Here is a 27,507-nt window from a genome sequence, read left to right as displayed (position 1 = left end):
GCAATATTGAACATTTTTTTGATTTTGTGTGTTTTCGCAAGAAAATAGCTTGTCTTTAGCAAACTTATCCATAGCTAGTTGAAACTCTGCATAAATATCCTCATTTTTAGTCTAATTGCGTAGGTACTAAAGGTACATTGAACATTTTTTCTGAGTTTGTGGGTTTTCACAAGAAAATAGCTTGTCTTTAGCAAACTTAGCCATAGCTAGTTGAAACTCTGCATAAATATCTTCATTTTTAGTCTAATTGTGTAGGTACTAAAGGAACATTGAACATTTTTTCTGATTTTGCGTGTTTTCGCAAGAAAATAGCTTGTCTTTAGCAAACTTAGCCATAGCTAGTTGAAACTCTGCATAAATATCTTCATTTTTAGTCTAATTGCGTAGGTACTAGAGGAACATTGATCATTTTTTCTGATTTTGTGTGTTTTCACAAGAAAATAGCTTGTCCTTAGCAAACTTAGCCATAGATAGGAGAACTTGAACATTTTGCACTTCTTCGAGAAAACTCTGAATTAAAGTGGAGTTCCTTATCTTCATGTTGAATATTCACAATCAATGTATAACTTTTTCTATCTTCTATGAAAAATTTGGAACAGAACTTTAAATTTTTTATTTCTTTGAGAAAAATCAGAACCAAAGTTAAGAAAAATTATAAATAAAGTGAAACTTTTTATCTTCCGTGAAAATATTTACAAGTATGATATTACTTTTTCTATCTTCCACCGAAAAATTAGAATTGAACTTTAAATTTCTTTATGTCTTTGTGAAATAAAGAACTGAAGTGGAAGATTTTTGTTTTTTCTGGAGAAATTAGAATTGAAGTGTGTTCTTTGGTAAAGTTCAGAAGAGAACTTGAACTTTTCTTCACTTCGTTGAGAAAATTTAAAATTGAACTAGAACTTTTTATCTTCCAGGAAAATATTCACAATTATGCTATTACTTTTTCTATCTTCCACCGAAAAATTAGAACTGAACTTTAAATTTCTTTATGTCTTTGTGAAATAAAGAACTGAAGTGGAAGATTTTTATTTTCTCTGGAGAAATTAGAATTGAAGTGTGTTCTTTGCTAAAATTCCGAAGAGAACCTGAACTTTTTTATCATCTGTGAAAAATTTGGAACAGTATTTAAATTTTTCATCTCTTCGAGACAGATCTGAACTAAAGTAGAAAATTTTTATATTATTTGTAAAAAAATAGAAATGATCAATGACTAATTTCTTTTTCATTGAGAAAATTCAGAAGAGAACTTGAACTTTCCTTGACTTCGTTGTGAAAATTTAAAATTGAACTAGAACTTTTTATCTTCCGTGAAAATATTCACAAGTATGATATTACTTTTTCCATCTTCCACCGAAAAATTAGAATTGAACTTTAAATTTATTTATGTCTTTGTGAAATAATGAAGTGAAGTGGAATATTTTTGTTTTCTCTGGAGAAATTAGAATTGAAGTGTGCTCTTTGATAAAATTCAGAAGAGAACTTGAATATTCACGATCAAAGTATAACTTTTCCAATATTCTATGAAAAATATGGAACAGAACTTTAAATTTTTTTCATCTCTATGTGAAAAGTCGGAACTGAATTTAAGAAATTTTAGAATTAAAGTGAAACTTTTTATCTTCATGGAAAATAATCACTAACATAGTATAACTTTTCCTATTTTCTACAGAAAAATTTAGAACAGAACTTTAAATTTTTTATGTCTTGGTGTACATAAAACTGAAGTGGAAGCTTTTTATTTTCTCTGGAGAAATTAGAATTGAATTGTGTTTGTTGGTAAAATTCAGAAGAGAACTTGAACTTTTCTATCTTCTATGAAAAATTTGGAATAGTATTTTAAATTTTTCATTTGTTCGAGAAAAATCTGAAGTGAAGTGGAAAATTTTTATATTATTTTGGGAAAATAGAATTGATCAATAACTTATTTCATTTTCAATGAGAAAATTCAGAATCGAAGTTGAACTTTTCTTCTTCCGAGAAAATATATTGAACAGAACTTAAAATTTTTTCATCTCTTTGAGAAAGGTCGGAACTGAATTTAAGAAAATTTAGAATTAAAGTGAAACTTTTTATCTTCATAGAACAGAACTTTAAATTTTTCATCTCTTTGCAAAAAATCAGAAAGTGAACTTAAGAAAATTAGAATTAAAGTGAAACTTTTTATCTTCACTGAAAAATAACCACAATCGTAGTATAACTTTTCCTATCTTCTAGAGAAAAATTTAGAAATGAACTTTAAATGTTTCATCTCTTTGAGAAAAATCAGAACTGAATTTAAGAAAAATTATAAATAAAGTTAAACTTTTGATCTTCATGGAAAAAAATCATTGTCATAGCATTACTTTTTCTATTTTCCATCTAAAAATTTAGAATAGAACTTTAAATTTCTTTATTTCTTTGGGGAACTTAAAACTGAAGTGGAAGATTTTTATTTTTTCTGGAGAAATTAGAATTGAAGTGTGTTCTTTTGTAAAGTTAAGAAGAGAACTTGAACTTTTCTTAACTTCGTTGAGAAAATTTTAAATTGAACTAGAACTTTTATCTTCCGGGAAAATTTTCACAAGTATGATATTACTTTTTCTATCTTCCACCGAAAAATTTAGAATTGAACTTTAAATTTCTTTATGTCTTTTGTGAAATAAAGAACTGAAGCGGAAGATTTTTATTTTCTCTGGTGAAATTAGAAATGATTTGTGTTCTTTAGTAAATTTCAGTAGAGAACTTGAACTTTTCTTCACTTCGTTGAGAAAATTTTAAGTTGAACTAGAACTTTTTATCTTCAGGGAAAATATTCACAAGTATGGTATTACTTTTTCTATCTTCCACCGAAAAAATTTAGAATTGAACTTTAAATTTCATTATGTCTTTGTGAAATAAAGAACTTAACTGGAAGATTTTTATTTTCTCTGTAGAAATTATAATTTAATTGTGTTCTTTTTTAAAATTCAGTAAAGAACATGAACTTTTCTTCACTTCATTGAGAAAATTTAAAATTGAACTAGAACTTTTTATCTTCCGTGAAAATAATCACAAGTATGGTATTAATTTTTCTATCTCCCACCGAAAAATTTAGAATTGAACTTTAAATTTCTTTATGTCTTTGTGAAATAAAGAACTGAAGTGGAAGATTTCTGTTTTCTCTGGAGAAATTAAAATTGAAGTGTGTTCTTTGGTAAAGTTCAGAAGAGAACTTGAACTTTACTTAACTTCGTTGAGAAAATTTTAAATTGAACTAGAACTTTTTATCTTCCGTGAAAATATTCACAAGTATGGTATTACTTTTTCTATCTTCCATCGAAAAATTAGAATTGAACTTTAAATTTCTTTATGTCTCTGTGAAATAAAGAACTGAAGTGGAAGATTTTTGTTTTCTCTGGAGAAATTAGAATTGAAGTGTGTTCTTTGGTAAAGTTCAGAAGAGAACTTTAACTTTTTTTCAATTCGTTGAGAAAATTTTAAATTGAACTAGAACTTTTGGGGCGCCGGTGGCTCTTTGGGAGCCCGGGGGGACCTTTGAGGACCGGGGGAGGGCCTTTGGGGCACAGGGGGGCCTTTGGGAGTCTGGGGGACACTTGAGGACCGATTGGTCCTTTGGGCGCGGGTGGGCCGTGGGGGGGGGGGGGGGAGGGCGTTGGGGGCCGGGGGGGACAGTTGGGGGCCTGGAGGACATTTGGGGACCGGTGAAGGGCCTTTGGGACCCCGTTGGTCCTTTGGGAGCTCGATGGGCCTTTGGGGGGCCCGGGAGTGCCCTTTGGAGATCCGGGGGCCCTTTGAGGACCAGAGGAGGGCCTTTGAGGGTCTGAGGAGGGCGTTTGGGGGGCTGGGGCTCTATGGGAGCTTGGGGGGCCTTTGAGTACCGGGGGCTTCCTTCGGGGTTGGGGTGGGGATCGGAACCCTTTGGGGTTGGGGTAGAGGACCTCACAACACTGTTCAAATGGAACTTGTGTATTATAACGACCACAGAGTTTCACCCTCAAATTCTCTTCTAAAACCTTTCCTAAAATCTTCTTTCAAAATGTCTCTAACTGTTTCGCCGAAATAATCCCATAAAATATCTAAAACCGTTTCGCCCAAATAATCCCTAAACGTAATTTCAGCGTGTTCCTTTTGTTTGGCATCTCTGCGCTAACGCATTTCAAATTTCTAGGAAACCCTTTCCTACGTGAATCTCTTCATCTCATAAATTTTCCTAGCTAAACTATTAGGGTTTCGTTAGAATATCAATTTATCTCTTCGACTTAAAGCTCCGTGAAGCCTTATTTAAAAATAGAATTTCTATCTCTTTAGACTCCCGCATAATTCCAAGATAACAAGTGATGTCAATTATAATTCCTGACACTAAAGATCAATGAAGCCATATTTAAAAATAGAATATTAATTTTTCTCTCTGACCTAAAGAACGTTTATCCCTCAGACCTAAGATTAAAGAAGCCTTAATGTTTCTTAATTCTCCCCTTCGTCAATTATAATTCCTGACACTAAAGATCAATGAAGCCCTATTTAAAAATAGAATATTAATTTTTCTCTCTGACCTAAAGAACGCTTATCCCTCAGACCTAAGATTAAAGAATCCTTAATGTTTCTTAATTCTCCCCTTCGTAAATCAATAATTTCCCATAGCAATTATGTAAATCAATTTCTCAGGTTAAGCTAACCAAACAACAATGAAGCCAGGTTTGTTTCTTAATTCACCCCTTCGTGAATCAATAATTTCACCTAGCAATTATTAAAATCCATGGAAATTCACTTCCCCCTCGAGTCCTAGATCAATAACACTGTTCCCGTTAAAATTCAATGCGCATGTACAACCTACGTCCCGGAGTTATTGCGCATAGAAACAACAAATAAATCGATCTTGGAAAAAGAGGTCATTGAGTAATTACGTAATCTTTCCCCCTAGAGACTCTATGACCATATTGTTTCATAATTCCCCATGCTTGTGAATCAATAATTCCCCCATCGATTATGTAAATCACCCCTCATGTCATTCGCACGTGACCAAACAACAACAACACCAGATCGATTGACCTTGACACACCCACATTAGACTGGATCGATAATCCTTGAATAAATTATGTCCCATCAGCATTAAACTAAATTGTAGATGGCAGCACGGTGTTCGTTCTGTGCTGGTACCCCCTCCTCTACTAACGACTTACATTTATTGATGACGACTTTGCATGGATTTGGACATTTCTATTTGGTTGATGGTTCGGTTATACTGTTTGGTCCTAGGGGGTTGGATAGATGAGTAAGGTTAAAACCTCGTTCAAGTGCACATTTGTCTCAATTGCTGGATTAGGATGACAGTTTTTCTTCTTCTTTTTTTTTTCTTGCCAAGTAATTACCTCTAAAACGTAATACATTTCATGCCCCCAGGGCATAACTTACAACCCTTGCCCTGAGGGCTGTGTGGGGTGGAGGTTGTCATCCTCAAATACGTAACATCCGGACCTTTCAACTACGTTCAAAAAATGGCTATCTCAAAATTTTGGTCAGATGGGATTGGGGAAGTTTTGGGCGTGGGAGGGGGGTCAGTTTCCCTCCGTTTACTTTCGACTATTAAAAAAGGCACTAGCCACTTTAATTTGCAATTGAATGAGCCCTTTTCCAAGTTTCTACGAAAACTCCTGAGATACAAAGTGCCCTGGTATAAACAAAATAAAAAAAATATGATACATTGTGCCCACATTGCTTTTACCTAGGCCGCGCTATTTCGCTGCTTATGATAAAACAACCTCAATAAAAAAAATAATAAAAAACAAGAATCTATATATAATTTCCTTTAATATTGTCTAACAACTTTGTGTATGTTTACTTAAAAGTTCATTATATTGAAAATTAAATTTTTGACTTGGTAAGTTATTTTGAAATACATATAATTACTGTAACTTCTTGCATCTTAAATAATTGTAAGCAAAAAGATGGGTATATGATGTTTCAATGTATATTACTTTCTGGGAACAGGAAGTTAATTATTTCAGAATTGAAATCATCCACCTATACTTCAAAATATACTTCACAACGAATTTACTATTATCAGAAACGTTAATATTTAAATCGTTAAAATTTAATCTATGGGTGGTAAGGGAACTTTTAGGGAATTAAGATTTTAAACAATCACCAGGGGACTATAGTACCTAATAGACCAAAACGATTTGCTTCAGTAATAGCTTAGAAAAAGATTATTTCTACTACTACTATTACTACTATTACTACTAACAACTCGCCGCAGCAACAAGCCGCCTGAGGCCAACTCAGCTACGCAGGCTCCTCCTCCATCCCAATCTTTTTGAAGCCTCTCTTTTAACACCCTCCCACGAAATTCCCATTTCCTCTAAATCTTTTTTATGATGTCCTCCCACCCCAGACAGGGGCGACCTGCTTTCCGTTTAGCCCTAGACCGTTGGCCGAAAAGAACAATCTTCGGCAATCTGTTATCCTGCATCCGCACAACGTGCCCTAGCCATCTCAACCTTTCTTTCATTATAGCCCTAGAGCGCGGTAATGAACCACATTTTTCGTACAGCCTGTTGTTTGAAATACGGTCAGTCAGCCGGGTACCCAGAACAATCATAAAGCAATTTCTCTGGAAAACATCTAGCAAATCTTCATCTGCTTTTTGAAGCGCCAATGCTTCAGAGCCCTATTTGACTAGTGTCATCACTATAGCTTCTTTTATTCTAATCTTGATTTTCAGACTTATCTTCCTATACTTCCAAAAAGAATTATTTCGCAACAAAATAATCAACTTAATTTCAATTTTTATATTTTTACATCGGTTGCTTTGGTGTTCTCATTGAAGTAACTCTATTAGCTTCCGTTCCCTACGTGGATCAGTTGCGAAAATTGTATTTCTAGTGGTGGTGGTTTTATTTGTTTTTTTATCCTCGCCTCTCTTGTGTTTAAGAAGCCTAGTTCAGACACAGGCGAAATATCAACTTCGTTTTTGTTTTTCATCTTTTCTCTCTACTGATCACAGTCTCGTTTACCGTTTTTTTTCATTGAGTTTTTCTCTCTGTGTTAATCTATTGCCATGGCTGGCCATTTCAGCTTAAGATCTTTCATTATTCGGGTTATACTTATTTATCAGACAATTATATTTTATTTGAGTTAGAAACAAGTCAGCTATAAATGAACTGACGAGGACGAGACTTGGCTAGTACAAAATAAAATGTATGATTGTCCGAAACGTAAGTAGGCTGAGACCATCATTTTTCAGTAAATGTTCTTTGATACACAGAATATCGTTACGCCGACATAGTTCTTCAATTACAGGGATTCTCAGAGACACACTTCCATTCATATTCCAAGACACAATCCTAATTTTTTGTTCATCCGTCGGAACGTTTTGTTTTCCGATTTGCTTTTTCATCTCAGGGCATTGGAATGACTGACATGTATGTTTTGTCAACTCAGATGTTGCACATCCAATTGGTTCCGTCATGGGGTACTAGCATTCGACGTATGGGCTTGGACACCGGAACATGTACAAATCTGAGGAGCGGAGCACGCTACTGAAACGTGACCAAATTTCTGGCAGTTGTAGCAAAGTTTAGGGAGGTACACAAATTCTTCAATCGGAAAACGTTCAAAATCTAGTTTTTGTGGCCTTTTCATAGCCAGATCTAGCTAATAACAGGAGGAAAAGTATAACTTATAGGTTCAACTAGCACCACACTGTTCTCTCCTTTCACAACCTGAAACGAAGGTCTTCACTGCAGCATCATATGTGGTTGGAATGTTATTGATCATGCCTATAAAAATTGGGGATTTCACCCTAGCTCCTACACGTTGTGATTCCTGATGGATAGAATAAGTAATGCTGTCTGCCTTGTCCTTTGTTTTAACAACAAGCCGCCATTCAGATCGGTTTCTTCTTAATTCAACATCATCGACCGATAGGTCTTCTCCGCAAATGCTCCTAATAAATTATTTTCGTTCTTTTGGCGTGTTAGTGGGGGGGGGGTCTCCAGAACTACAAAGTAGGATAGTGGAGAATATCTATCTGGGGTGGGATTATGTTGACTTCCATCACTTACAGAATTGCCGGGCAGCCATGGGGGTTGATCTTGGTTGTAACGCTCGAGAAAACCCGAGAACTGCCGTCGCAGTTCATTCACCGACCATATAACACATGCACCTACTTCTGCTCCACTGGCCGGTACTTCTTGGCGATCAAATATAATTAACTTGGGGAGTATTATTCTTTCTTTAGCGCATCGTGCAAGCAGCTTAGCAATATTCGCTACATTATCCTCATCTTGCACGCATTTCGTAAATCGATCACCAGTTTTGGCCTCCTTAGTTAACAGTTCTTTTGCCTTTAAAATCGAGTCACTATAAAAAAAAATTCCACATCTTGTTTTAAAACACTTACTTCTTTATTACCACAACCATTGATCGAGATATATAGTTCAACACGGCATTTAGCATTATAGTCTCTCCCATGCTTGAAACCTGTTTAACCCCAATAAACTAGGGAAGTGTCAGCCCCCGTTCAACTTGATTTCCGAAGTTTAAGGGAGACTCTCCCGGCAGGTACAACAGCACTTTCCACGGGTTTACTGCCCCTCATCTGCTTGTCAATTAGGGTTACATAAAAAACAGCTTGGCACATTATATATATAAGTGTTCAGAAATAAGGTCAGTAGATCAGTAGACACATATGAAGGTTAATACAAATATCCCAGGAATCTACGTCACTAATCCCTATTGCGAAATTTTTATTCTCTTCATTACAACTTACTGAACTATTAATATCCATACAATATCCAATTTTGATGTTGACACAATACCAAACTATTGAGTAAGAAAAGGCAAGGACCCATTTTCAGTGAGAAAAGGCAAGTGAATATTTTGCACTCCCTTGGAAAAAGTCAAGATTAAGTGATAAAAATAGCGATAATAGTCAGGTGATCAGTGAATCAGACTTACCAGAGCATCCGCAGTCCTAGTCAGACAATATTACAAAGAATATTCAAAAAGGAGGCGAAAGAAACTTTGCAAAATATCAAGAAAATTCGATTCAGACTACCTGAAATTTGGACCTATTCAAGCACCTGGTAGTGACCTGGACCCAAGGCTTCTTTATGCTGTTTATCATGAAATTTTATCTAACGATGCTGTGAAACCGTCAAAACTTAAAATTCACTTGAAATTAAAATGCCCAAATTTAGTTGGCAAACCACTTGAATATTTTTAAAGAGCGCATTAAGGTATAAAAAGAAATAGGGGCTTTAAAAATATGGTTGCTGAAAATAAGTCCTCATTAATGGCTTTCTTCTTGATATCACTCCGAATTGCAAAGAATAAAAAGCCATACACAATAAGAGAAGACTTAATCAAACCTTGTATATTACAGGCCTGTGAAGCTTTAAAAAAAAAAACAGGCTATCCGAAGACTGAAGTTGATTCCTTTGTCAGCTAACACTTTTAGGAGCAAAATTGAAGAAATTGCTGAAGATATGGAACATCAAGTTATAACAATGGAAAAAATGCACTATTTTATTCAATTCAACCTGATGAATCTATAGACTTCAGTAACAAAGCAGTTGTCCTTTAGGGCTATAATGAAAGGAAGGTTGAGGTGGCTAGGCCCCGTTGTATGGATGAAGGATGACAGATTGCCAAAGATTGTTCTTTTCGGCCAACCGTCTAGGGCTAAACGGAAAGTAGGTCGTCCTCGTCTGGGTTGGGAGGACGTCATAAAGAAAGATTTAAAGGAAATGGGAGCTTCATGGGAGGTTGTAACATGGGAGGCTTTGAATATATTGGGATGGAGGAGCAGCGTGCTTAGCTTTGTTGGCCTCAGGCAGCTTGGTGCTGTGGTGAGTTGTTAGTAGTAGTAGTAATAGTAGTTGTAAGGGTTTCAAGGAGAATTACAAGAAGAACTTTTTTTCCCGCTGAACTTGAAGGGCAGAGTAACTAGCTTCGAGATTTTTAAAGCCTTCGATAGTTATATCCTGAAGCACGACATTGGGTGGAAAAAAGGCATTGGCATTTATAAAGACGGCGCTACAAACATGACTGGAAATTGCTCAGGAGTTATTGTAAGAGTAACAAATGTTAGTCACCCAGACATTTTGTCTACCCATTTCATTATACATCGTGAGCCACTTGTGGTAAAAAAAAAATCCCAGAAGTAAGCGAAGTATAATCCAGTGCTATAAAACTTGTGAATGAAATTAGACATAAAGCTCTGAATTCTCGGGTGTTTAAAATGCTCTGCGAAGAAACGAGTTCCCAGAACACTAACCTTCTTCTTCACGCTGAGGTAAGATAGCTATCGAGGGGCAAAATACTGAACCGACCGTTCGCCATGCAAGAAGAAATTAGATTATTTGTTTCAATGGCAAAAAAATCAGAAATTTCAAGGACTTTTGTCCGATGGTGAGTGGGTAGTCAAGCTGGCATACTTGGCATATATTTTTTCTCTGCTAAATAAGTTAAATATATCCTTTGCAAGGACAGCTTAAGGACGTGTTTATATTACGAGGAAAAATAGACGGTTTTCGAAAGAAAATATTACCGTGGCAAACGCGGTTGGCAGATGGACGTCTACAGGTATTTACAAATGTTGACGAATATATGGAAGAGACGGATCTCAACGGTGAAGGGGTATCCATTACTATTCAACAGCACTTTTAGTCACTGACATAATATTTTAATTTTTATTATCCAAGGAAAGAAAATCCCAGACATGGAAATATGTGGATAATAGATTCACTTATATCTAACATCGTAGAGGACAAATTAAGCATAAAGGAAAGAGTCTCGTTGATCTCTCTTGTGTTAATTGTCTCTAATTAAAATTCAAGTTCTCTTTGTCAAGAGCTAATTTTTAGTCTCTCTAAAAAATGAACACCCATTACTGAGTGAGAAAGCTCTGAAAATTTTTATTCAATTTTCAACTACATATTTATGTGAACATTTCCGCCTATGATTTATGTGAAAAAACATTTCCATTTATGACAGCAATTAAATTTTGGTACCACTCTCGGCTTAAGATCAAGGAAGCTCTTCGTCTTGCAGTAACATTATTGAAAATGATTCTCCATATCATGATGTCAAATATACAAGAGCAACCATCACACTAAAAACGTCTTTTTTCTTTAAGAAAAAAATAATTACTATATATTTATACTATTCACTATATTAAAACTTTTCTTATTATCATGTATGGATCTATTTACAACACCTTTATTTTCTAAATCCATATTAGTAGTCCACAAAATAAGAAATGATACATTTAGTGGTCCCTGAGCGTGGTCCACCACGTGGTCCACCACGTGGTCAGTGGTCCACCACTGCTTTAGAAGGTAGGGGAGCGTCAATCCTACTCGTCCTAGTTTCTGCTCGGGTTGGGCTTGGCTAGGTTATTTATTGTAATTACTCTTCGTTTTGGGTTTTATTTATTTATTGTAAATAATTTCTGAGACCACACTGGCTAATCATGAAAACACGAAAAAATCCCAAAGGAAAGAGAAACGAGGACAATAAAAGCCAGTGAAAAACAGAAGAAAAATTATGCAAATATTTCCGTCGAGAATACTAAATCATACCTTATTGATGATGATTTATGATAGTTTTAGACTTGGAAAAATATTTTGACCTCAACTGTTTTTGCTTATCTTTTTTTTAATGTAGCTCTTTACTTTTTTAAAAAACTTTTTTGTGAAAAAAATTTAAAATCTTAGTCGACCTGCAAACATTTACTTACGCATTCGAAAGACAGGAGTGTGGGCTATGTCATGATCAATCAACTGGCCCCATTGCATCAGCATCAGTGTAGAATCATAATTCATGACATCATAATCCTCAGCTAAAGTAACCCGGACAAGACGAGAGTTTGGCATGTATCTATCCCTTCCTTCCCAAACACCTAAACAGAAGAACAATATTTATCAATTTTAAATGAAATTTCCATCAAAAGTAAGTTTAAGCATACAGCAATGAATAAAAGACAATATAAGTACCATGCGAATAATAGAGGAATTCAGTAATAGCTTCGAGTACGAAAACAGCACACAGAATAGAACCCAAATCTTGTGAATGGAATTACCTATAAAAAAAACTGCAGGATTATCAGCTATAAATTTCCATTAAATCTTTATGTCTATGCGAGCATTACTTGACTTTTTAGCAAAGTCTGACGATCTTTTTTTGAAAATCGAAATAAAATATTAGAATTTCTACTAGAAAACGGACAGTTATAATTAACAGTAGAAATGTTAATTTGGTGTACAAGTATTTTTCGTAAATATGTGAAGGGCAGGGGCGTCCCACGGGAGGGGGGATGAGGGGCGTGTTGCCCCCCCCCCCCCAGCTTTTTGGTATTCGGTAAAATTTTCACCGAAGGCGAAAATTTTAGCTTAAATTTCGCAAAATTGCACAAAATGTAGTGAGATTCTCGATTTATGTTGAAAATTCAGAATAAATCAGGTAGCAATTCGGTAGCAAATTTACAAATATCTCCCCCCCCCCCCCCGCAATAATATTAGCCTCAGGAAGCCCCTGGTGAAGGAGGAGGAAAATGTCAGCTTTAGAGGAATCAGGAATATTTGCCCAGAATGGTACACATCACAAAGTATTTTAAATCTTTTCCATTTTTCCTTTTATATCAATTTCCTATTAATTCCCCTAACATTAACTTCTCATATAATTTCATATTAATTCCTTTGAGCATAGTATTTTCCCGAATACTTGCATGCCTGCTTGAGATATAACACATAAATATGGCCACAAAAGGATCCAGTATTGGCCAATATCCTTATCTTTCTCATATGATCCAATTATAAATATTGGCCAATATCCTTTTTTAGCATAATTAAAAAAAAAAGCTGAGCCTATCTCGACTTAATAATTTTATAGTTTTAAGAGATTTACTTTTCTTATGTAGTCTGGCTTTCGAACGATCATTCGACTGAACATACTTGTACGTTTCTGATGAACTTCCTTCTTTCAGTACTAGACTCTGATTTGAGTCCTGCTGTATTCATGAATATTCGGAAAGCTTTTGATTTATTAACTTAAAGTATTCTTTTGTGTATTTTCTTCATTTTTGCATAAGTGGTAGTTGCTTTCTTTGGCTTAAACCCTACATGTCAGGTCGAATAATCTCTGTTTATCTGCTCTCAGTTCTGCTTTCTGCTTAACCGGAGCTTTGGTTGCTTCCAGGAGAACGAAGATTAAGATTCGTACAAATTTATGGCTATTCGAGAAAGTTTTACTTTGGTTTGATGCTAATTCTCCTGCCCTAAATACTTTTAAATCTATTTTTGGAATTTTTTTTTATTTTTGTATAGATTTCAACGTTGAACTTAACTATCTGAGGTTCATCAATACAAAGGTTTTATTAGCGGCCCAGGTGGTCATGACCAAGGACAGTCATCTTCGTTTCTTAGAACTCTTTCTTGAGGAAAACTTATCTCTTAAGGACCATATTGATTTGATTAAAATGAAGGTATAATAAATCTTGGTATTCTAATTAAGCTCAAACAAATTTTTGCTGGGTCAATTCTGAGAATCCTCTTTCACAGTTTGATTCGGTCGTATTCTTTCTATTGTCTAATTATACGGATACCTAGTTTTCCTTCTTTTCTTAAACCGTTTTCTAAAACTACTAGATCCACAAATGGTTCAGCTTCTAAGTCGTTACGTGATCTTGAAAAACTTCATTTTCTTTCTGATGCATCTTTCTCTTTTCCTCTGCTCTACAGTAGTTTTCCCATATTCCATGTCCCAGGTCTCGGGAACATGTCCCATGTTCCAGGTCCCATGAATTTATTCATATTTTTTAGTAGTTTCTTATTTTAATCCTTTGGTTGCTACAGATGTTACATGGAATGCCCTTTCTTATTTGGCTTGAGAATACCACTGGTTTTTTACTTGAAAAGGCTCCTATTTTTGCGGTGGTTGTGTTATTTATGACTTTCGTTTTTTATTATTAAAAGTTTTCTCTACTGCTATTATAACTGTTTTGCTGTCATTTGAGCCGGTCTCAAATCTACTGTCTGATTTTAGTTGTTTGTTTTTTCTTTCAATATAGCTTTTTTTTTATCACATAAAACAGAGTAGACAAATTGACAAAATTCACAAACAGCTGGTAATTGCCGGTTGATGCTCTGGTAAATTTTTTGGAATGGTAGGGCAACCTTATGGAACTTTTATTGGATTGAAAATTCGAGAAGTCTATAGGGATCTAAGGATATTGCCAGCGGCGGGTCTTCATCATTTTTATATATTAGTGTTTATGCATAGGTACAAAATGAAGCAGCTGCCGGAGTGTTTTAATGGTTGGTTTTACAGCCAATGGAATATACATAACCAAAATACTAGGGGTAAAATTGATTATTGTACTCCACCTAGTGTCTGCCATTTTTATTAGTATCAATACACTTGGCCTTTTCACCTCCAGGTTCAAACACTCCATCCGTTCCTGATGATAAATCCTGCTTGTAAAGAAGTGCACAAAATGAACAATTCATACTGATTTTAGTTGTTTGTTTTTTCTTTCAATATAGCTTTTTTTTATCACATAAAACAGAGCAGACAAATTGACAAAATTCACAAAGAGCTGGTAAGGGGGGGGATTAAAAAAATCCCCCCTCCCCCCGAGAAATCAGTGAAATCAAGGAGGCTTCTACTCAGATAACTTATCAAACCTCAAATTCATGAAGTCAAACAAATGAAGCATAAAAATAATTGGCTATATTCAGCGTTTATTTTGTACGGTCAGCACCAATCTTCGGGAAGAAAAGCGCCACCCAGTGTCATCACGGTCACTTAAACAGTACAGCTGAACCTACGGTTTTTCAGTAATTCTAAATCAATTGACTATATTAGAACAGTCTCTTCTTACCATTCTGGCCCTCTTCCAGCCATAATTGTGGTTTTACGCTGTGAAATAGCCGAAACGTAACTTTAAGGTGGCATGGTCAATTTTGCCCCTTAAAAAGGGGCAAAATTGGGCGAACTTCTAACTCCTATCTGAACGTGCCCACTCATGGTATTCTAAGACTAATGATTTGATACGACCATCCCTTTTGGAAAATAAAACCAAACAAATAAACGAACAAATAAACATGCCTTCGTAACTATCCTTCTCGTAAAACAAAAATTCACATTCTTGTAAATAGGAGCTCGTAATTTCTGTAAAAGGGTTTTCTGATATATTGAATTTGATTATGTGATATTCATCGGTATTGACCCTTGTGTTTGGAGTGTTTTCCTCTTTTTTTTTTAAATTAACCAAATTTTCCTGGGCCCATAGGTTTTGATGTGAGACTTCGAACTTATGGAATGTTACGTATTTGAAATCACCATAAACATCAAATTTTGTCATCTAAGCAAGAAAAAACCCCTAATTTTTTGTTTATAAATCGTCTATACGGGCTAAACTACTACTACTACTACTACTACTAACAACTCATCGCAGCACCAAGCCGCCTGAGGCCAACACAGCTACGCACGCTCCTCCTCCACCCCAATCTATTCAAAGCCTCCCTTTTTACACCCGCCCACGAAGTTCTCATTTCCTTTAAATCTTTCTTTATGACGTCCTCCCACCCCAGACGGGGACGACCTGCTTTCCGTTTAGCCCTAGATGGTTGGCCGAAAAGAACAATCTTCGGCAATCTGTCATCCTTCATCCGCACAACATGCCCTAACCACCTCAACCTTTCTTTTATTATAGACCTAGAAAGCGGTATTGAACCACATTTTTCGTATAGCCTATTGTTTGAAATACGGTCAGTCAGTCGGGTTCCCAGAACAATCCTTAAGCAATTTCTCTGAAAAACATCTAGCAAATCTTCATCCGCTTTTCGGAGCATTCATGCTTCAAAGCCATATTTGACCACTGTCATCACTGTAGCTTCCAATATTCTAATCTTGGTTTGCAGACTTATCTTCCTATTCTTCCAAACTTTTTTAACTGTGAAAAAACACACTGAGCCTTGGCTATTCTATTTTTAACATCTTCACTGCTCCCACCATCTTTACTAATAATACTACCAAGGTAAGTGAAGCTGCCCACCTGATCAATCTTTTCAATACCCAACGTCACCTTTTCATCTTCACTTATTCCTAGCCTTAGTGACTTAGTCTTCCTAACATTAATTTTCAAACCAATTCTAGCACCCTGAACTCGCAACACCTCTAAAACATCATTCATTTTGCTCACACTTTCATCTAGGATGCTTAAATCATTAGCATAATCCAAGTCCAGGAGACTTTTCCCTCCCCATGTGATTCCGTGGTCTCCCATTGCCTTTCCTGTGATCCTTAAGACAAAGTCCATCAAAATAATCCATATAAATGGGGATAAAACACGACCCTGCTTAACTTCTGATCAAACAGTTCGTGGTAACGAACTGTAAGTAAGGAGCGACCCGGCTCAATGGTAACCGAAACTCAAGAAAACGGGTTTTTGATACAAATAGATATATCAAAAGAATCAGACTTCAGTGCTGATTTCTAATATATAAATTTCATCAAGTTTAGTGCTACCCATCGAAAGTTACGCGCCTGAGAAAATTTGCCTGATTTTGAAAAAGGGGGAAACACCACCTAAAAGTTATAGAACATTAATAAAAATCACACCATTAGATTCAGCATATCTGAGAACCCTTCTGTAGAAGTTTCAAGCTCCTATCTGCAAAAATGTGGAATTGTATATTTTTTTCCAGAAGTAAGCTCACGGATGCGTGTTTATTTGTTTGTTTTGTTTTTGTTTTTTTTGCCATGGGTGATCGTATCGACCCAGTGGTCGTAGAATATCGTGAGAGGACTCATTGGAACAGAAATGAAAAGTTCTAGTGTCCTTTTTAAGTGACCCAAAAAAATGTAGGGCAGCTAGGCCCCCTCCCACGCTTCTTTTTTCCCAAAGTCACCCGATCAAAATTTTGAGATAGCCATTTTGTTAAGCATGGTCGAAAATATGATAAATATGTCTTTTAGGATGACTTAATCCCCCGAATCTCCCAGAGGGAGGGCTAAAAGTTATGAACTTTACCCAATGTTAACATATAGTATTGGTTATTGGGAAGTATACAGAAGTAGAGTAGTAGGTTCCATTTCTACGACGCCCCCGTACCAAACAGGTTTTTCTGGTAGGTAAACATTTCTATAGGGCATTACACCTTTCAAAGAGACGGGTTTTCTATTTTGAAATCGTTTTTTTTGGAGGTCAAACTAATGGTTACATGTTTATTTATTTTTTTTTTTTAAACCGGTATTTTTTCAATGAATTCAATAGCACATTGCAGAAACCCGTTAATGTAGGAATGGAATTCCAAATAATAATAAAACTATTGTGACAGTAATTTTTGATATGGTTAAGTGGGTATAATCTGGTTTGGTTTGTTATTGCGAGAGGATTACTCAATTTACATCTTAGTGTTAACTGGGCAATGACTAAAGGAGCATTTGAAGGTGGAGAAAAAAAAAGGGGTAATTAGCGATTGGATAATTTTAACAAGAAATGACCGAAAAGTGTTTTGGAGGAGATGGAATGAATGTGTATTGTATAATACACAAGTGATGATTTGCACAGTGTTGTCAATTTTAAATAGTTTAGAAATAAAAAAATTAACAAGAAATGGCTGAAAAGTGTTTTGAGGGAGTTGAGTTGCACGAGGGTTGACTTGCACGAGGGTTCAGTTACATACGGATTCAGTTACACGGGGATTAGTTAAATGGGGTCGAGTACCACGGAGGTTCAGTTGTACGGGGTTTCGGTTATACAGGGGTTCAGTTACATGAGGGGTTCAGTTGCACGGGGGGTATCTGCTATAAAAAACACTTCATTCTAAACAAATACAACATTTTGAAAAGCAGACAAAAAATTGGACACTATAATCAGAATTATTTAGCATTTGCAAAAAGGGGTAATTAGTGATTGGAAAATTTTTTAATGCTTTTACAATCGGAGATGTTTGATTAACCTTTGCAAAAAAAGGGGTAATGGGATTTGCGAATTGGAGGTAATAATTTATTTTAGTAAAGTAATAATTTATTTTAGTAAAGTAATAATTTATTTTAGTAAAGTAATAATTTATTTTAGTAAAGTAATAATTTATTTTAGTAAAGTAATAATTTATTTTAGTAAAGTAATAATTTATTTTAGTAAAGTAATAATTTATTTTAGTAAAATAATAATATATTTATAGTAATGTAATAATTTATTTTAGTAAAGTAATAATTTATTTTAGTAAAGTAATAATTTATTTTAGCAAAGTAATTATTTATTTTAGTAGAGGAATTATTTATTTTAGTAAAGTAATAATTTATTTTAGTAAAGTAATTATTCATTTTAGTAAAGTAATAATTTATTTTAGTAAAGTAATAATTTATTTTAGTAAAGTAATAATTTATTTTAGTATAGTAATAATTTATTTTAGTAAAGTAATAATTTATTTTAGTAAAGCAATAATTTATTTTAGTAAAGTAATAATTTATTTTAGTAAAGTAATAATTTATTTTAGTATAGTAATAATTTATTTTAGTAAAGTAATAATTTATTTTAGTAAAGTAATAATTTATTTTAGTAAAGTAATAATTTATTTTAGTAAAGTAATAATTTATTTTAGTAAAGTAATAAATTATTTTAGTAAAGTAATAATTTATTTTAGTAAAGAAATAATTTATTTTAGTAAATTATTGTTTTAAAAAAAAATAAAGTTGTGAGACAAGGTCAAACTTTAGCGTAAAGAGCGATGTGTTGAGGAGGGGGCAGTCCCTTTCATATAGGGACTAATTTCTGTTCGTTTTAATGTCGCTCCTTACTTTCTGTTTAAAAAACTTGTTTTTTTTATTTAATTTCTGATCGTTTTTTAGTTAATGCAGCTTTTGTTTTCATAAAAATTTTAATTTTCTTTTGTTAAATGGATGTCTTTACAAATTAACTTACGTAACTAACTTCTATATTCGTCTATTTTTCTTCTGGCAAAAAATACAAAGTTGCAGATTTTTGAAGATATGAGCTTTTTTTTTGCTCTTTTAACTGTTTAGCAGCTCAATGCTATCTAAACACTCCGGGAAACTTCCTAAGAAGAGTTTTTGATGCAAAACGTCACCTATGAAAAGATTCTTTTAAAAGAAACACTTCAAATTGAAAAAAGAAACCATAAGCAAATAATCTTAACAAAGTTTAATCTCTTCCAAAAGAAACTTAAAAAGTAAACAAATTCAACCTATTTCTCACTGGCAAATTCCTACGATATTTTTGGGTATATAAAAAATATAATTTCCCATTCATGCTAAACTTTGATTGAACAAATATTAGACAAATCTACTTCACTTATACAAGTAGAATTATCTGGCAAGATTTCTGTTTCAAAAGATTTATCCGATATTGGAATGCAGTTTTTAGAATGTGCCATTGAAGATGTATCGCTTGTGGAACTTATTTATAGCCTCAGCTTCTTTACAGGGCTTCTGTCTTCTTCATTACCACCTGTCGTTCCTTTTTCAACCGACCACTTCGTTTCCGTAGCCTCAGAGTTTCTAAGTTTTCTTTTCAGCTTTTGCTGGGTTTTGTTTTCTACTTTTCCTATAAGTGCTTCATCTTTCACATCAAGTGGAATTTCCGAAACTCTTCCAGATGTTGACATGAACTTGTTGTTTTTGTTTTTAATTTGTGTGCGAATGACGTTTGTCTTATCTTTAATGTATGTCTGACAAGTTTGTTTCTTTTTCAGGCTAGAAAACTTGGGGGAATGTGTATCACTTGCATTACTTAAAGAACCATATTCTACTCTTTGCTTTTCCTTCTTTGGTTCGCTTATTTCACACTTGGAATGAAATTCCAATTCGTCATAACGAGGATGTAAAGATCCTGATGCCAGCAGAGCACAGGACTTTAACTCACTTTCTGTTAGTGTGTTTATCACTACTGTAGAGGACTTCAATTGTCTCCGAATTCCAGGTATTTCAGCGAGGCTAATGAAACATCTTTCTGTCATTTTTTATTTCCTGAAATGGAAATTAAATTTAAGTTAATAAAGATTGTTAACTTTAAGAGCAGCAGTTTATATCCCTACTGACTTCCCTTCATGGCAGATAAAAGTAAGGAGAGACTAGTTTTTTTGGAGTTGATTTGCACGAGGGTTGACTTGCACGAGGGTTCAGTTACATGAGGATTCAGTTACACGGGGATTAGTTAAATGGCTTTATTATATCTTTTCAGAACAAATTATTATTTTAGGGAATTATTTCGGTGAAACAGTTAGAGATATTTTAAAAGAGGATTTTAGACGAGGATTTGAGGGTGAAACTCTGTGATCGTTATAATACACAAGTTCCATTTGAACAGCGTTGTGAGGTCCCTTACCACAACCCCAAAGGGCTCCGATCCCTCCACCCCAACCCTGAAGGAAGCCCCCGGTCCTCAAAGGTTCTCTGGGCTCCCAAAGGGTCCCCCGGCGCCCCAAAGACTCCTGAGTCTCCATTATAATACTTTTTAAGGCTTTATTATATCATTTCTATTTTTTTGATAACTTGATAGGTGATTTGAATAAAAGGAATTCAAATATTTTGTCTATGAAATAGAAGCTTATTCAATTTGCAAAAAGATATTCCATTTTGCACAACTCTGATCTGATTAAATTGTCACCAACAATGAGATTTAATCACTGCTAAGCCTATTGTTACTGTGAGAGAGTTGCCCAATTTACAGCTTAGTGTTAACTGACAAGAATTTGGTAACAAAAAATGTGCAGTTTCTATAAAAATGACTGAATTACAAAATCAAAATTAAATTGCATTTACTACTTTTCATTTAAACTAATGCAGCTTCAATAAAAGATTTTAAATTATTTCGTTTAAACTATTGCAGTTTCTATAAAAATGACTGAACTACAAAATCAAAATTAAATTGCATTTACTACTTTTCGTTTAAACTAATGCAGTTTCTATAAAAAATTTGAAATTATCTCGTTTAAACTATTGAAGTTTCTATAAAGTTAAGTTAAAAAACTGCTCACCAAGTTTAGCGAAATAAAAGCGTCTATTTGCAGCATTCCCCTTCGTCTTCCAAATTGTAAGAAGGAACTGAATGTATATCATCCCATTTTGAAGGTATTTCATACTATACCTATAAGTCTCGCTCTTCTTATCAGATTCAAACGCTTAATATCTCAAGGATATGCGAGTCAAATTTCACCTTAAAGCCCCAACGTATCTGATGAAGTAATTTAAGTCTTAGGATCAATTTCATAGGAACACTCGATACCCTTAAGATGTCTGATTCAAATTATTAAACCTATGGAAATTCATGATTATGTAATTCAGTCACTTTTACAGAAACTGTACATTTTTGTTACCAAATTCGGGTCTAGATCTCATTTTTTACAGAAACTGTACATTTTTCTTACCAAATTCTGGTCTAGATTTACCTTTGACTCGAACTCTAAGTAAGGAGTAACACGGCTCAATAGTAACCGAAACTCTAAAAGCCAATTAATAGCTTACTCGCATGCTGTTACAAAACTCCTGGTTAATACAAAAATCGCGAAGACTAAAAGCTGTAGTGGATTAAATAAAAAAAAATAAAAAAAATAGTTTTTTTTTCCAACTGAAAGTAAGTAACAACACTAATATTTTTTCAACCAGTTCGTGGTAATGAACTGTAAGTAAGGAGCAACTAGTTTTTTTTCCAACTGAAAGTAAGTAACAACACTTTTTTTTGGTTCAAAGCTTTCTTTGGTAAATTTGAAGGAATTTAGCTACTTACGTCTGATAGTCCCCCTCCACTCAAGAAGCAAAGTTAGGTTAATCCTAATGAAATATACCAAAATATGACCAAAAAACATAAGACTTTTGTAATCCCAGGCACCACGCGGGATAGAACTTCACAACTTGCTATCGACAGTAGCAAGACCTTCCACTACAACCATACCTGAGTATCTGATACAATTATTTTAAAAAGTTCTGTTGATTCAAAAAATCTTAATTTGCTGATTAATTACTTTATATTGTATTTTTTTTTTTTTTGGTTCAAAGCTTTCTTTGGTAAATTTGAAGGAATTTAGCTACTTACGTCTGATAGCCTCCCCTCCACTCAAGAAGTAAAGTTAGGTTACTACTAATGAAATACACCAAAATATGACTAAAAAACATAAGACTTTTGTAACAAAATTATGGAAACTACAACAGAGGATTATGATAATTAGATCCCCCAGAACGCATTATATTAAATGGTTTCTAGCCTAACCAATATGCCAACTGAAATATTCAATTAAATATACCTAAGTTGTAATTTTCATGCCGGCACTGTTATCGTGGCTTTAAAATAGCAGGTTCAAATGAAGTTTTCAGAACTGTTAAAGATTTTACTTGTTTTTGCACAGAATACATTTTGAGAGCAATATACGTTAGAAAATAATAACTCTTTCGAGAAAAATTATTATAATTTATTGTTTCAAAAATAATATATGCCTCAGACGCATTAACGTCTGTTTTAAAAGCAATATTTAAATTTCGGACGATGACGTATGGACCACGACGTATATGGACTGCATACAACAGTGGATTATGATAATTCCGTCCCCCAGAACGCATTATATCAAATGGTTTCTAGCCTAACCAATATACCAACTGAAATATTCAATTAAATATACCTAAATTGTAATTTTCATGCCGGCACTGTTATCGTGGCTTTAAAATAGCAGGTTCAAATGAAGTTTTCAGAACTGTTAAAGATTTTACTTGTTTTTGCACAGAATACATTTTGAGAACAATATACGTTAGAAAATAATAACTCTTTCGAGAAAAATTATTATAATTTATTGTTTCAAAAATAATATATGCCTCAGACGCATTAACGTCTGTTTTAAAAGCAATATTTAAATTCGGACGATGACGTATGGACCACGACGTATATGGACTGCATATGCGTTTAGAGATGAATATGCCGCCGCTTGGAAACATGGCCTCTCCTATTTGGAGGTTATATAAATAGCTTCTAGATACTTGTAACCCAATCCATAGCCTCGGACTTTTATTCGATAGTAACTTGGCCCTATTCGGCTCAAAATTGTTATTTTGCAACATAAATAATAGGAAGTGGTATGATCTCTTTTTTGAAGTTTCGTTCGAAAGAAACTTTCCCTTGTATTCTTAAACCACTGTTTCGATACGATCACCTTTGGTGAAAATAAGACGTCTATGGCCATCATTATTCGAAAAAGAATAAATTTCCTTATTTTTGGATGTAGAAGATGGAATATAAAGGGGGTATGATTCTCATCAAGACATCCCCCACCCTCTCTTACTTAGGAGCACTTTACCCCTTTTCTAAAATATGAAAAAAAAAGCCAAGCCTACCACGGGTGGGACCCCCACCACCAAGGTTAGGTTACCTAACATTTCTAGGTGGCCCCCCCCCACCCCCCCCCCGGGGGGTACAGGGACTGAAAGCCTACCACGGGTGGGACCCCCATCACCAAGGTTAGGTTACCTAACATTTCTTGGTGGCCCCCGCCCCCCCCCCCCAACCCCGGGGCCGAAAGCCTGACACGGGTAGGACCCTCACCACCAAGGTCAGGTTAGGTTAGATTAGGTTAGGTTACCTAACATTTCTAGGTTAACTTACATCAGGTTAAGTGGTTCTAGGTGCCCCCCCTAACCCCGGGGCCACGGGGCTGAAAGCTTGACACGGGTAGGACCCTCACCACCAAGGTCAGGTTAGGTTAGATGAGGTTAGGTTACCTAACATTTCTAGGTTAACTTACATAAGGTTAAGTGGCGCGCCACTTAACCTGATGTAAGTTAACCTAGAAATTTTAAGTAACCTAACCTGATCTAACCTAAACTGACCTTGGTGGTGGGAGTCCCACCCGTGTCAGGCTTTCGGCCCCGTGGCCCCGGGGTTGGGGGGGGGGCACCTAGAAATGTTCGGTAGCCTAACCTTGGTGGTGGGGGTCCCACCCGTGGTAGGCTTTCCGTCCCCGTGCCCCCCGGGGGGGGGGGGGGGGGGGCCCACCTAGAAATGGTAGGTAACCTAACCTAACCTTGGTGGTGGGGGGTCCCACCCGTCGTAGGCTTGGCTTTTTTTTCATATTTTAGAAAAGGGGTAAAGTGCTCCTAAGTAAGAGAGGGTGGGGGATGTCTTGATGAGAATCATACCCCCTTTATATTCCATCTTCTACATCCAAAAATAAGGAAATTTATTCTTTTTCGAAGAATGATGGCCATAGACGTCTTATTTTCACCAAAGGTGATCGTATCGAAACAGTGGTTTAAGAATACAAGGGAAAGTTTCTTTCGAACGAAACTTCAAAAAAGAGATCATACCACTTCCTATTATTTATGTTGCAAAATAACAATTTTGAGCTGAATAAGGCCAAGTTACTATCGAATAAAAGTTCGAGGCTATGGATTGGGTTACAAGTATCGAAAGCTATTTATATAACCTCCAAATTGGAGAGGCCATTTTTCCAAGCGGCGGCATATTGACCTCTAAACGCATATGCAGTCCATATACGTCGTGGTCCATATGTCATCGTCTGAAATTTAAATATTGCTTTTAAAACAGTCGTTAATGCGTCTGAAGGCATATATTATTTTTGAAACAATAAATTATAATAATTTTTCTCGAAAGAGCTATTATTTTCTAACGTATATAGCTCTCAAAATGTATTCTGTGCAAAAACAAGTAAAATCTTTAACAGTTCTGAAAACTTCATTTGAACCTGCTAATTTAAAGCCACGATAACATTGCCGGCATGAAAATTACAATTTAGGTATATTTAATTGAATATTTCAGTTGGTATATTGGTTAGGCTAGAAACCATTTAATATAATGCGTTCTGGGGGACCTAATTATCATAATCCACTGTTGTATGCAGTCCATATACGTCGTGGTCCCTACGTCATCGTCCGAAATTTAAATATTGCTTTTGAAACAGACGTTAATGCGTCTGAGGCATATATTATTTTTGAAACAATAAATTATAATTATTTTTCTCGAAAGAGTTATTATTTTCTACCGTATATTGCTCTCAAAATGTATTCTGTGCAAAAACAAGTAAAATCTTTAACAATTCTGAAAACTTCATTTGAACCTGCTATTTTAAAGCCACGATAACAGTGCCGGCATGAAAATTACAACTTAGGTATATTTAATAGAATATTTCAGTTGGTATATTGGTTAGGCTAGAAACCATTTAATATATTGCGTTCTGGGGGACCTAATTATCATAATCCTCTGTTGTAGTTTCCATAATTTTGTTACAAAAGTCTTATGTTTTTTAGTCATATTTTGATATATTTCATTAGGATTAACCTATTTTTACTTCTTGAGTGGAGGGGAGGCTATCAGACGTAAGTAGCTAAATTCCTTCAAATTTACCAAAGAAAGCTTTGAACCAAAAAAAAAATACAATATAAAGTAATTAATCAGCAAATTAAGATTTTTTGAATCAACAGAACTTTTTAAAATAACTGTATCAGATACCCAGGTATGGATGTAGTGGAAGGGCTTGCTACTGTCGATAGCAAGTTGTGAAGTTCTATCCCGCGTGGTGCCTGGGATTACAAAAGTCTTATGTTTTTTGGTCATATTTTGGTATATTTCATTAGGATTAACTTAACTTTACTTCTTGAGTGGAGGGGGACTATCAGACGTAAGTAGCTAAATTCCTTCAGATTTACCAAAGAAAGCTTTGAACCAAAAAAAAGTGTTGTTCCTTACTTTCAATTGAAAAAAAAACTAGTTGCTCCTTACTTACAGTTCATTACCACGAACTGGTTGAAAAAATATTAGTGTTGTTCCTTACTTTCAGTTGGAAAAAAGAACTAGCTATTTTTTTTTTTTTTTTTTTTTTTTTTTTTTATATTTAATCCACTACAGCTTTTAGTCTTCGCGATTTTTGAATTAACCAGGAGTTTTGTAACAGCATGCGAGTAAGCTATTAATTGGCTTTTAGAGTTTCGGTTACTATTGAGCCGTGTCGCTCCTTACTTACAGTTCGAATCAAAGGTAAATCTAGACCAGAATTTGGTAAGAAAAATGTACAGTTTCTGTAAAAAATGAAATCTAGACCCGAATTTGGTAACAAAAATGTACAGTTTCTGTAAAAGTGACTGAATTACATAATCAAGAATTTCCATAGGTTTAATAATTTGAATCAGACATCTTAAGGGTATCGAGTGTTCCTATGAAATTGATCCTAAGACTTAAATTACTTCATCAGATACGTTGGGGCTTTAAGGTGAAATTTGACTCACATATCCTTGAGATATTAAGCGTTTGAATCTGATAAGAAGAGCGAGTCTTATAGGTATAGTATGAAATACCTTCAAAATGGGATGGTATACATTCAGTTCCTTCTTACAATTTGGAAGATGAAGGGGAATGCTGCAAATAGACGCTTTTATTTCGCTAAACTTTGTGAGCAGTTTTTTAACTTAACTTTATAGAAACTTCAATAGTTTAAACGAGATAATTTCAAATTTTTTATAGAAACTGCATTAGTTTAAACGAAAAGTAGTAAATGCAATTTAATTTTGATTTTGTAGTTCAGTCATTTTTATAGAAACTGTAATAGTTTAAACGAAATAATTTCAAATTTTTTATTGAAGCTGCATTAGTTTAAATGAAAAGTAGTAAATGCAATTTAATTTTGATTTTGTAATTCAGTCATTTTTATAGAAACTGCACATTTTTTGTTACCAAATTCTTGTCAGTTAACACCAAGCTGTAAATTGGGCAACTCTCTCACAGTAACAATAGGCTTAGCAGTGATTAAATCTCATTGTTGGTGACAATTTAATCAGATCAGAGTTGTGCAAAATGGAATATCTTTTTGCAAATTGAATAAGCTTCTATTTCATAGACAAAATATTTGAATTCTTTTTATTCAAATCACCTATCAAGTTATCAAAAAATAGAAATGATATAATAAAGCCTTAAAAAGTATTATAATGGAGGCTCAGGAGTCTTTGGGGCGCCGGGGGACCCTTTGGGAGCCCAAAGAACCTTTGAGGACCGGGGGCTTCGTTCGGGGTTGGGGTGGAGGGATCAGAGCCCTTTGGGGTTGTGGTAAGGGACCTCACAACGCTGTTCAAATGGAACTTGTGTATTATAACGATCACAGAGTTTCACCCTCAAATCCTCTTTTAAAATCCTCTTTTAAAATATCTCTAACTGTTTCACCGAAATAATTCCCTAAAATAATAATTTGTTCTGAAAAGATATAATAAAGCCATTTAACTAATCCCCGTGTAACTGAATCCGCATGTAACTGAACCCTCGTGCAAGTCAACCCTCGTGCAACTCAACTCCAAAAAAACTAGTCGCTCCTTACTTTTATCTGCCATGAAGGGAAGTCAGTAGGGATATAAACTGCTGCTCTTAAAGTTAACAATCTTTATTAACTTAAATTTAATTTCCATTTCAGGAAATAAAAAAATGACAGAAAGATGTTTCATTAGCCTTGCTGAAATACCTGGAATTCGAAGACAATTGAAGTCCTCTACAGTAGTGATAAAGAAACTAAC

At 34.8% G+C, this 27,507-nt stretch overlaps 1 protein-coding gene across 1 annotated transcript in view; it reads right to left on the bottom strand.

Moving 5' to 3' along the window:
- Positions 1-27,507, bottom strand: part of LOC148949024 (chorion peroxidase-like) — a 244,987-nt gene that overhangs the window by 202,222 nt on the left and 15,258 nt on the right. Inside the window, exon 2 of the mRNA XM_089094180.1 lies at positions 11,726-11,887. Coding sequence (XP_088950306.1) covers positions 11,726-11,887 — 162 coding nt within the window. The remainder of the gene's footprint in view (positions 1-11,725; positions 11,888-27,507) is intronic.

The sequence above is a fragment of the Artemia sp. Qi Xiang Cuo genome, chromosome 9, assembly GCF_049724085.1.
Source record: "Artemia sp. Qi Xiang Cuo chromosome 9, ASM4972408v1, whole genome shotgun sequence".
Lineage (NCBI taxonomy): Eukaryota > Metazoa > Arthropoda > Branchiopoda > Anostraca > Artemiidae > Artemia > Artemia sp. Qi Xiang Cuo.
Note: the sequence above shows the minus strand (reverse complement) of the source record. Positions and strands in the feature narration are given on the sequence as shown.